Source organism: Silene latifolia, chromosome 6 (assembly GCF_048544455.1).
Source record: "Silene latifolia isolate original U9 population chromosome 6, ASM4854445v1, whole genome shotgun sequence".
NCBI classification, from domain to species: Eukaryota; Viridiplantae; Streptophyta; class Magnoliopsida; order Caryophyllales; family Caryophyllaceae; genus Silene; species Silene latifolia.
In genome coordinates this window covers 67,161,572-67,173,599 of record NC_133531.1, presented here as the reverse complement: position 1 = coordinate 67,173,599, position 12,028 = coordinate 67,161,572, and the positions used below count along the sequence as shown (strand labels likewise).

Below are 12,028 nucleotides of genomic sequence, written 5' to 3'. Positions count from 1 at the left end.
CATATATGTATTCTATGGTTTTACATCGAGCATGGGCTATAGCATCCTCAATTTTACTTTTGTCTTTGACAACGTCTAACATTTCCCTTACAAACATCCTTGTCTCCAACAAATCCCTAGCATGAGCCTTCCTTTCCATCGCAATCTCTCTATTTAACATTGCATATTGAATTTGATTAGCCATGACAGTAGGTTAAAAAGTTTTAATTTAATGGAACGAGTTTTATGTTTCTTATGAATTTGATTTGGGAATGGAGGTAACATCTAGCAATTAGGGTTATTTATATAGGGTCCAATTGAAATGTTTCCCTCCAAAATTTTCCCTCCTTTTTTGTCCCGCCATTATTTCCCACGAAATCACGTTGATCCTATTATTTAGGATATTGAAATTGAATATTATTTAAAAAAATATTAAAAGTAGATATGATAGAAATAATTAGAATTTAATAATTATGTATAAGATAATATAATATTGCGTGAATCAAGTTAAAAGGGAGATAGAATATTGTGTGAATGAAATTAAAAAGGAAAATATATGTTACTATTTCAATAACCTTAAATTCGTTTTAGTATATATTGAAAATTAATTGTTTATTAATCGTGCTGATACCCCTTGCTCAACTGGTTTATCTAATAGTCATGCATTCATAGGTCACCCGTGTTCGATTCCCCATAAAAGCAATTTTTTTTTCATCAAAATTTAATTTAATTGGCGCAAAATGAATAATTGAAATTTAAACTAAGTTAGAAATTTTGAATTATTTCGGATAATTGGCGCAAAACTGAATATAGGGTTTAGAGTTTTAGAATATAGGGTTTAGGGTTTAGAATATAGGGTTTAGGGTTTAGAATATAGTGTTTAGGGTTTCTAAGTTTGATATTATGTAATTAGTTACTTAGTAGTTCCGATTATAGCTTCTAACTTTAATTTTATGTAATTATACCTAGTTCCGATTATAGCTTCCAGCTTTAATTTTATGTAATTAGGTACTAACTAGTTCCAATTATAGCGTAATATCAACATTTTACGTAAATATTTATTTACTAGTTTCAATTATAGCTTAATATCGACATTTTATGTAAATACTTACTTACTAGTTCCGATTATAGGTTACTATCGACATATTACGTCAATTTGGTATTTACTAGTTCCGATTATCGCGTAATATCAACATTTTACGTAATTTCTAAGTTACTAGTTCCGATTATAGGTTACTATCGACATATTACGTAAATTTGGTATTTACTAGTTCCGATTATCGCTTAATATCGACATTTTATGTAAATTCTTAGTTACTAGTTCCAATTATAGCTTAATATCGACATTTTATGTAAATACTTACTTACTAGTTCCGATTATAGGTTACTATCGACATTTTATGTAAATTCTTAGTTAGTAGTTCCAATTATAGCTTAATATCGACATTTTATGTAAATACTTACTTACTAGTTCCGATTATAGGTTACTATCGACATATTATGTAAATTCTTAGTTACTAGTTCCAATTATAGCTTAATATCAACATTTTATGTAAATACTTACTTACTAGTTCCAATTATAGGTTACTATCGACATATTACGTAAATTTGGTATTTACTAGTTCCGATTATCGCTTAATATCGACATTTTATGTAAATTCTTAGTTACTAGTTCCAATTATAGCTTAATATCGACATTTTATGTAAATACTTACTTACTAGTTCCGATTATAGGTTACTATCGACATATTACGTAAATTTGGTATTTACTAGTTCCGATTATCGCTTAATATCGACATTTTATGTAAATTCTTAGTTACTAGTTCCAATTATAGCTTAATATCGACATTTTATGTAAATTCTTAGTTACTAGTTCCGATTACCGCTTAATATCGACATTTTACGTAAATTCTTAGTTACTAGTTCCGATTATAGGTTACTATCGACATATTACGTAAATTTGGTATTTACTAGTTCCGATTATCGCTTAATATCGATATTTTATGTAATTAGCTTAATATCGACATATTACGTAAATACTAAACTAGTTATTATGTATTACAATATAAAAACTAAAACCAAAATCTTCTATTTATACTTTAAAAAAGGAAAACTTATAATATCTTCCTAAAACCAACTTGTTTACATCTTTAACTTAAAAAAAAAAAAAAAAAAAAAAGTCCTTATAAACCCGGAAACTGCCGACCCTCCATCTTCCTCCCATTCATCTTCTTCTTTCCTTCTTCCTCTTCAAGGCTTTAAACCGCCATTTTACTTATTAAAAAAAAAAAAAAAAAACACACACACATCATCTGTAACCCTAAATACTTAATCACAAAAAAAATATGGTTCAAATTGAAGATGGAGGGCTTGATTGGTCCATTTTTGCTCAACCCAAAAATGATTTCCCAATCCCTCATGCAATAACAAAAATTGAGAAACCGCCAGAAATAGAAGGAACTGACGAAACTTCATCCGCGTTTTTGGTGGCTGCATGCAATGACATTATGTCTTTCTACATAATACCTAGATGTGGATCCTGGCAGAAAATTGCAATGACTCGTTGTTGCAAGGCATGGACTTATGGATGGGCTGAATGCAAGAAGGCGGTGGATAAGAAGGATGAAGAAGGTGGTGGTAAATATTGTCCCCGAATATCGTTTAATATCGTATTTTGGTTGGTTGTATACGGTCTATGTTTAGTTTGCATGGCACTAAAATTTCGATCAGACGATGTTTAGTTTTAATATCATATTTTTTTTTGTTAACATGGCCGTATATTGTTAGGGTAAGTATTCTGTTGGTGAAGATGGTTCATGCAACAGGGTTGATGGCGTTTTAGGGGTTGTTTAATCTTTCGTCTTTCCTCATATTAGTTGTTGTGTAATCGGATTTCTTTAAACCCGCATAGAGGGTCTATGTGGGTATAATCGCTTGCAATCTATCGAATGGTACTGATCGGAGGGTACTATTAGATTATACTCGGTTTGATGAAGTTTAATTTTCAGTATTAAGATCGTATTTGTTTTGGTTGTATACGGTTTATGTTAAGTTTGCATGGCATGCAAATTTCGATCAGATTAATCGGATGGTACTATTTCGATCATTTGCCTAAATTTCGTTCAATTTCGTTAAATTATGTTTAATCGTTGACATGGTGAAATCGTTATTGTAATGGGATGGTACTTTAATTTCGTTCCTTTAATTTCAGGGACTTTAAATCGTTATTTGAATCGTTTCTATTTTTCTTGAAATCGCTATTGGAATCGTTCCGGTCTTATAATCATAAGAATTACATTATCAAACATTAACTCATTTGTCAAGTTGGTGTATTGCATATGACATGTGTTACAGGTTGAGTATTGAGATTAACAAAATGATTATGTCTCACATGCAATTTGAGTCAAATCATCTCAAATGTTAACAATTGAAATACATAATGTGAGAAAACAGTAGCATAAGTTAAGGAGTATTTCGTGCAAATCGTTACCAATATCGTGCAAATTAGTAGCAATTTCGTGCAAATAGACGATCTGATTTGTCGTAGAAATAACTTTCTTTACCAGCAACGTTTAGTAAGGCCGTTTTCTGATTCAGAATGTTCGATTTCATGAGATAAATAGTAAGGATTTTCATGCAATTTGTCGTAAAGATTTTCATGCAAATCGTAATTATGATTGAGTATTGAGATGAACTAAAGGTTGAGTATTGAGATGAAGTAAATGATTATGTCTCACATGCAAAAAAAATGTGTCAATTGAACTACATAAACTGAGAAAATTGTTCCTGCAATTCGTCTAAAACGAGCTCAATTCGTCTAAAACGAGCTCAATTCGTCTAAATTTGTTCCTGCAATTCGTTAAAAATTGTAATACATAATATTAGCAGCTCAATTCGTCAAAAATTGTATCCAAAATGTATCCAAATGTATCCAACTGAAGTAAATGGCGTCTAAAATTGTTCCTGCAATTCGTATAAAATTGTATCCAAATGTAGCCAAACAAAAAAAAAACGAGCTCAATTCTACTGCGTGTTACGAGGTGTGGTCGTACTGACCCTTCTTCGCCGCGGCGTTGGTTGCGACGATGGACCTACTTCGTCGAAGTTTACAACCCTCCTTACTTTCTTTTGCCTAGGCCTAGACCCTCTTCCTGCACCTCTTTTATCAATGGGGTCTCTCAAGGCGCCTTCCGTAGGAGGAGGTGCGTTCCGTACCATGTGGCGTAGGTTGTTCTCCTTTGGTTGTAATCTTTTACGGCCCCACACCTTTGTTACATCGGAGCCTGCTCCCATTTCGTTGAGTACCTCAATGCCGACATGCGCCTCTAATGCCGTAATCACCTTGGCTGATTCGGCCTCATATAAGGCATACGTCTCATCATCATGTAATGCCAGCCTATATATGTAGTCGTTCTTCATCGTGACAGCAAGAGATCGCTTTAGTCGTTCAGACTCACCAGGGTTGTAGTACCCAACAGGAAGGTGCTCATAACCCCGAACCAAGTCCTTTCGCCATCGATTCAAAATGTACTTGTCCGGAATAAACTGCACTTTCTTCAGCTGTAGTACACGAATAATATGCCTGCACAATATACCTTTAAACTCGAAAAGTTTACAAGTACAATTAAACTCACTGAAGTCCAAGTTGGCCGTAACATTGTACTTTTTCTCTCGACGCTTCAAAAACGGTGTTGTCACCTCATCCGTTACATTAAACGAAGAGAAATTCTCAATGTTCAAATGAGACTCAGCGTTGGTGTGTATAAGACCGTTTACCTCATCCTTCACCAAACTAAAAATGTTAGATGTGTAAGCCCTTTGGAAGACTTCCTCGGCTATGATTGTCTTATTATAAGGAGACGGTCTTTCGTGACAAGCAAAGTTCAACATTAATTCTTCCTCGACCTTGGATCTTAGTGCATTTTGATAACTATCAAAGAATTTGAACAGAGTAGTTTCAACATTGACATAATTCTTGAAAAATCGGTTCGTCTGTTCACTTCTTTGCGTAGATGACATACCTACACAAAAGATATCCCTCCAATACAATGGCACCCACGAATGTCGGTTTGAAAAGAGTCTATGATCTAACCATTTTCATGAATACCATACTTAGCTACAAAATGATGCCATGCCTCCTCAAAGTCATCGCTATCTGCACTATCGTCAATAATTTTCCAAAGGTCAACAATAATTTCTTGATACCTGACAAAACTTCCCAAGTTCTTTGTTGCGTTAACCATTATGTGCCACAGACACAAACGGTGATGAGTATTAGTAAATACGTCCTTCACAACCTTACCAATTCCCTTGCATTGATCCGTGAGTATAACCGATGGAGCTCTACCCATACAATCTAACCATCTCCTAAACACCCAAGTGAAGCTTTCCGCATCTTCATGTGAAATCAAAGCGGCAGCAAGCACAACACTACTGCCGTGATGATTTACGCCAACAAATGAAGTAAAGGGCATTTTGTACCTATAATTAAAACATAAGATAAGTATAATAAAAATAAATTCTGTTTCGGAAATGCCTTAATTATTTCGAGAATGCCGTCAATTATTTCGAATTACTAAAAATAAATTCTGTTTCGGTAAAGCTAATTATTTCGAATTAGTTAAGCTAATTATTTTGAATTACTAAAATTATTTCGAAAATAAATAAAATATTTTCTTAAATCAAATTATTTAAGCTACTGATTTCGAAAATTGCCTTAATTATTTCCAATTACTAAAATGCCCTAATTATTCAAAAGCACTAATCTAATTGATTAATTTCTAAAGCTATTTATTTCAAAATAGAATGAATTGCCCAATTTCTAAACCCTACTGATTTCGAAAATTAACAAAACTACTGATTTCGAAAATTAGTAAAGCTATTGATTTCGAATTAGTTAAGCTAATTATTTCGAATTACTAAAATTATTTCGAAAATAAATAAAATATTTTCTTAAATCAAATTATTTAAGCTACTGATTTCGAAAATTGCCTTAATAAAATTGCCTTAATTATTTCCAATTACTAAAATGCCCTAATTATTCAAAAGCACAACAATAATTTCTAAAGAAGTAAACCCTAGCTAATTGATTAATTTCTAAAGCTATTTATTTCACTAAATAATCATAATTTTCATTTTGGCTCGTTTGGAAACGGGAACCCGTCTTTCCTAGCCATTGGTGAAAGCCTTTAAGCACAGGGTTAACGTATTTGTTATTGCCGTTGAAGTGCTGAGCTCAAATGCTGACATGCTGTATTCTTTTCTCATATTTAAACAGATAGCTTGATTGTATGAATAAGTTAATGATCTAAACAGATGATCAATGGTGTTCTGATTAATTTCTAAAGCTATTGATTTCAAAATAGAGTGAATTGCCCAATTTCTAAACCCTAGCTAACTTAGTTTTTAATCGACATTAATTAAAAAATAATAAGGTCTTAAGTAAATTACGTAAATTTGGTCACCTGTTAACACAAAATGTAGCATCGTAAGAAAATACATCACCAAATGCCTTTGCCATTCCTCTACAACGTCCGTCATTAAAAACACATTTAATAGCTTGCCTTCAAAATCCGTCTGAATGGCGTAGTAAAAATCTGGATCCACTTCCTTAAGTTGTATAAATCTAGCCTCCAAAGCCGCTGCATCCCCGTTAATTCTACTACGTTTTCGTTCTTGATTAAGAAAATTCCGTATGTCACGCTTGTTGATTTTTAAATTTTCATGCCCACCCGCTTCTCTAACGAGAATTTGGAAGTTATTGGCAATAGAAATACCGGCAGCGTCGTTCAATAAGGCCCGTTTTTTGAAATATTCGTCAAACATCTGGTAACTTACCATGTGACGAGTATTTTCACGTTTTAAAACGTGATTGTGTTCCAACGAACACGCACCGATGACAATAAAATCGTTTTGTAACGATGCTTCTATTGTAAATTTGCATTTCTCAAAATTTGCAATGTCTTTAAACCCGTTTTGTTTGTTCGGATTGACCCCCATTGTGCAACATAATCTTATTCGCTTCATCATATAGAAACGAGGTTGCTTCTTCCCCATACCATTGCGCTTGACACCTCTTTCCTGGTACATCTTCACTAGTTCAGTACACCTACAAAAAAGTTGAAAGGCGTTTTTATACGCATATAGGTACGCAAACGCAGCAAACTCGTCACCATTCACGAAAGACATTCCTCTGGTTGGAGTATTAACTTCTAACGAATCGCCATTACCGCCCGTGTTTAACATATTTCCGACCTTTTCAACCCATCCTCCTTCAACAATTGCAGGACCATCGTCAATATCGTCTGGGTTGGCAACATCGTTACTAACATCATCATCGATAATAACGACATCACTACTTGATTCATTGTTTTGTTCTTCCCAAGGAACATTCAAATCAAAATCCATTTTAGTGTAAGTTTTTTTTTTTTCGATCAAATTAAAGCAATTTGATCATCAAAACGTGAAATTTCTTATAAACTGATTGATTTTTTTTTTTAATATTCTACTGTTACTGCTACCACAAAAAAATATTGAAGATCTTTTCTAAAATTTCTCAACAATAAGATAAAATATTGAAAGATCTTTTCTAAAATCTCTCAACAATAAGATAAAATATTTAAATAAATATTCCACAAATCAATCAAAAATCTTTTCTAATAAGGAAATGTGAAATTCAAAATTTAAAATAAGGCAATTTGTAAATGAGGTAGTTTTTTAAATAAGGAAGTTTTAAAAATCGTGGAAACAATTATCTTGATTAAACGGTTTAAAACCGAATTAGGGTTTACTTTTAACAATATAATGAATTGAAATGGGTACTTTGACGTGCTGATACGCCTAGGTTAGATGGTTACTACACTCTTTGCAAACAATAGCCCTCTATTAGCAACAACCCGTGCTCGAATCTCCTTACCAGCAAATTTTTTTGCTTTTTTTATTTTTCGGTTTCTCAAGTTAGGGTTACTTCATTTCGATTTTGATTTTTTTTTTTCATTTTTTTCGATTAATCATTTCATAAACATTTTCATTTTGATTTTGATTAAGGCAAAATATTTATCTACAATTTCATTACGGAATCGATTAATCAATTTGGGTTTATTGCATTAGGGTTCATCAATTATATGAATTGGAAATTTTCAATTAAAGTTGAATAATTGAATTTTGACGATTACAATTAGGGTTCATCAATTATATGAAATCGAAATTTACAATTAGGGTTTTCATCAATTTGATAAATGAAATCGAAAATTGGAATTCGATATGATTATTGAAATCGAAATTGGGAATTAGGGTATTCATCAATTTGATTAATAAATTAAATTAGGGTTTGATTAATTGAATTCAATTTGGGTTTATTGCATTAGGGTTCATCAATTATATGAATTGGAAATTTTCAATTACAGTTGATTAATTGAATTTTGACGATTACAATTAGGGTTCATCAATTATATGAAATCGAAATTTACAATTAGGGTTTTCATCAATTTGATAAATGAAATCGAAAATTTGAATTCGATTTGAATATTGAATACAAAATTGGGAATTAGGGTTTTCATCAATTTGATTACTAAATTAAATTAGGTTTGATTAATTGAATTCAATTTTTATCTATTTTATTTTATTGTTTTTAAAAAACCGATTTTCATAATTATAAAAGCTAAATAACAAAAAAAATATAAATAATAACATAAATTGAAGTAATTAAAAGAAATTAAAGAAAGTCAAAACAAATTAAAAAACTTCCATAAAAACGGTTAACTAGTATAGTTAACTTATTAACCCAATATGTTAAATTACTAATCTAACCTTACTCTAACCTCTACAAGTTAACTCTATTTTGCCAATGTGGCGCATTTTCATTGGTCGTGTATGAAAAAACTCATACACCTCGTGTATAAGTATCATCTTTCATAAAGATACATTAGAGAGCCGAGCCATCTTCTTATAAAGGAAAGCCAAATTCATAATTTGCAAATTTTTCGGATAATTTCATTTTCCAATACTACTACCATCTTTGTAGCTCTAATTTTCTGGGTTATTTATGATGTTTAAGTGTTGAACTAAGCTCTGTTTCATTTTGTTGCTTGATATCGGGGTGTTTGCTTGGAGCTTTTGGAATGGATTGGAATGGATTCAAGCCATTCCAATGTTTGGTTGGAGAATTTTTTAATGGAGTTAGATACCTGATGGATTCTAACTCCATTCCAACCCCTTGGAATCTCATACCCATCTTTCTCCCCAAGGTTCCAACTCCATTCCACCCAATACATTATTATTCCCATTCCCGGAGTGAACCAAACAACTTTAAACATGTATGGGGTTCTAACTCCATACCTACTTGGAGTTAGAATCCATTCCATTCCATACCCAATGTTTGAACCAAACGCCCCTTAGTAGTACTCCCTCCCATCCAAACCAAAGGTAACATGGGAGGGGACACTTGTTTTAAGAAAAAATGGAAAAAGTAAGGGTAATATTGGAAATATAATTGGCCCACTTGCACTTTAATTGAAAGAGGACCACAAACATAATGGCATTGTATGTAAATAATAAGGGTATGTGAGGGTTTTTTAGTGATGTTTTTTACTAAAAAAAGAATGGGTAGTTTGGTTTGGATGGTCCGAATAAGGTAAGTGTTACCTTTGGTTTGGATGGGAGGGAGTATTTGTTTTCAGCCACGCGGATTTTTGAATTGAGGTGTACAAGTACTCAGTACTGGTATCATGAGAAAGTGAGCTCTTATTGTCGGGGAAATAGGAGAACCAAGACACGACTTAGCACCTACTGCCTGAAGATGATGGGTTGTAAACCAAATTAACTTGCATATGTGAAAACCAAAAAAATCAAGACAGCAGGATGCGCCATCGATATGAATCACGGATAAATCGATGAAGCATTATTTTACAGTCATCGTTTTATAGCTTATTTCCTAATAGTCTATTACTGATTTAAGAACATCGGTGTGTCGAAAAGAAATACGTTTGATGATACAAAATTCAAGGTTATTAGCTATCCGTTGGTCTTAGGTAATTTGTCAGAATAATAAATATCTGTCCCTACATATCTAGAGAATGTGCCCGTTGTAGAATTGTTCTTTTCCGTTATTATCAAAAGAAGATTGTAATGAAGCAACTCAGCAAGCATAATAAGATCAGTTCTTCCCTAAACCGACTTTTCTATTCTACTCTATTTGCAACACATGTTCATTGACATTTCAGCTAAATAACAAAGGAGACAAGTAGTTGGCTTGGAATAAATTGATAGTCTCATGGTAACGTTTGTCTATAGTGTTTAGCAAATTAACATTTGAAAGCCGAGTTAATGTCACTATTGGCCATATATTTTGTGGTAAAAATTACTACAAAGGAGGACGTATTATCCTCGCCTACACTACCACATATGAATAATAAAATTAAAGTAATGACACGTTTGCGTTCTTGTAGAATAATACGTAAGTAATAAACAACAAAATCTAATTTGAGAACATCTTTTATAATCCCGTAAATTTCACGGGCTAAACAACTAGTTTTCAATCAAAAAGAACACGGGCTAAAGATATGACAGTCAGTAAAACACAGTAAATTTAGATTTAAATTGGACTCACCTCAGCAATTTCGAATTCTCAATTCAAGTTACAATGCAAACGTTTCAGGTCGTTCCAAATCTACGTCCACATACAAGAATAATTTGAAAACTAAATTTAATAACATGAAAAAATAATTGGATGATTTTTATAAAACTAAATTAAAAACCCAATTTAGTAGTCGGAAATAAAAGAAACTAATCAATTAACTTGTTCGAAGCCTTTACATGCTCTGAAACTTTAGCAATGAAGTTAGAGAGACGAAATAAAAGCACTCGATTTTAATCTATGCCTGCAACGGAACTTAGCAGCCATTAATTTGGCAAATACTGAGCTCTCTCAAGGGCAATTTACCAAAACAATAATTATCAATTAAAAAAACATGTAAATTACAAAACATAGAAAATTAAAGGGATAAATTGTGTCACCCGATTATGATCAGCAAGAAATCAGAAAATCAAGATAAACAGACTGCTGACAAAGTGAAGGATGAAATCGTTAATTTGGGGACTTGATTCATCCTTAAAAAGCGATTAATGATAATCAAATCTCGCTTTTAAGGGCAGACGATTTTGTCCCCGTAAAAATTAAAACAAAAACAAAAACAATTAAAATCAGACAAACATGGAAATGTAGTTACGGTTGAACCGTGGAAGTAATGGGTTGTGGAGAACAGGGCGGCTGTACTGATGTTTATGAAGACAGAGAGGGTGAGGAACATATATAATGACTGGAGTTAGGGTTTGATCCATTGAGAAATTTATGGATTGGGCTTTCATACAAGTTATTGCCCATTCAAGTTTCCAAGTCTTCGAGCTAACCGTGGTTCGTTGTAGATACGAGAAAGACGAGCATACATAATGAGACGGTCTTTTTACGTATAAAATCTCCCTTATTACTAGGAGAATAAAAGTTTTGAATAGTTTACCCTTTAAAAAGAATCTACTTAAATAAGGAAAATAAGACACTATTTTTTTATTAAATTATTATATCTTTTAATTAATATATAATCTTTTAATAATCATTATAATCTTGTTTAACTAAATAATAATCTTTTAATTAAAATAAAAAAATTGATATAAATCTAAAAAATTGTATATGAAAAACCTATAAATTAATATTATTAGTTTGTATAAAAAAAAACCACGTATTTAATTCGTATAAAAAAAATTATGAACTGATATTATTAATTTCGTTACAAAAACCTTTTTAAAACTATTTGAAAAAATTAATAAATTGAAATCATTTTTTTTTGCGATACAAAATTTTATTAAAATAGACATTTTATGAGTTTATTCAATTCTTTTGATTAGTTTTTCATTTCAATTTTTTAACCTTATTGAAATATAAAAAATTAATAATATGTCGATTTTAAATCTATAAATAATACATTATAAACTAAATGATCTAGAAATACTGTGCATGCATACGCGAGATTTATATTAGTTATTTGTTCATTATCAT

General features: G+C 31.8%; 1 protein-coding gene and 1 non-coding gene across 2 annotated transcripts; both read right to left on the bottom strand.

The window, feature by feature from the left end:
* Window positions 1-3,816: 3,816 nt before the first annotated feature.
* On the bottom strand, window positions 3,817-7,386 carry LOC141588174 (protein FAR-RED IMPAIRED RESPONSE 1-like). Its single transcript, XM_074409628.1, has 4 exons — window positions 6,479-7,386; window positions 5,087-5,460; window positions 4,102-5,000; window positions 3,817-3,828 (listed from the first exon to the last, which is right to left on the bottom strand). The coding sequence occupies exons 1-4, from the start codon at window positions 7,384-7,386 to the stop codon at window positions 3,817-3,819; spliced, it is 2,193 nt and encodes a 730-aa protein (XP_074265729.1).
* A 3,595-nt stretch (window positions 7,387-10,981) lies between these two features.
* LOC141589033 (small nucleolar RNA snoR99) lies at window positions 10,982-11,097 on the bottom strand. The gene has a single exon (XR_012519991.1). It is a non-coding gene; the product is annotated as a small nucleolar RNA snoR99 (small nucleolar RNA).
* Window positions 11,098-12,028: the final 931 nt, after the last annotated feature.

Coding starts and splice junctions, on each gene's coding strand:
- LOC141588174 (XM_074409628.1), bottom strand. CDS start 7,386: ATGGATTTTGATTTGAATGTTCCTTGGGAAGAACAAAACAATGAATCA. Junction 5,461..6,478: donor TGGCAAAGGCATTTGGTGAT/GTATTTTCTTAC, acceptor TTTTAATTATAG/GTACAAAATGCCCTTTACTT. Junction 5,001..5,086: donor TCATTTTGTAGCTAAGTATG/GTATTCATGAAA, acceptor TCTTTTGTGTAG/GTATGTCATCTACGCAAAGA.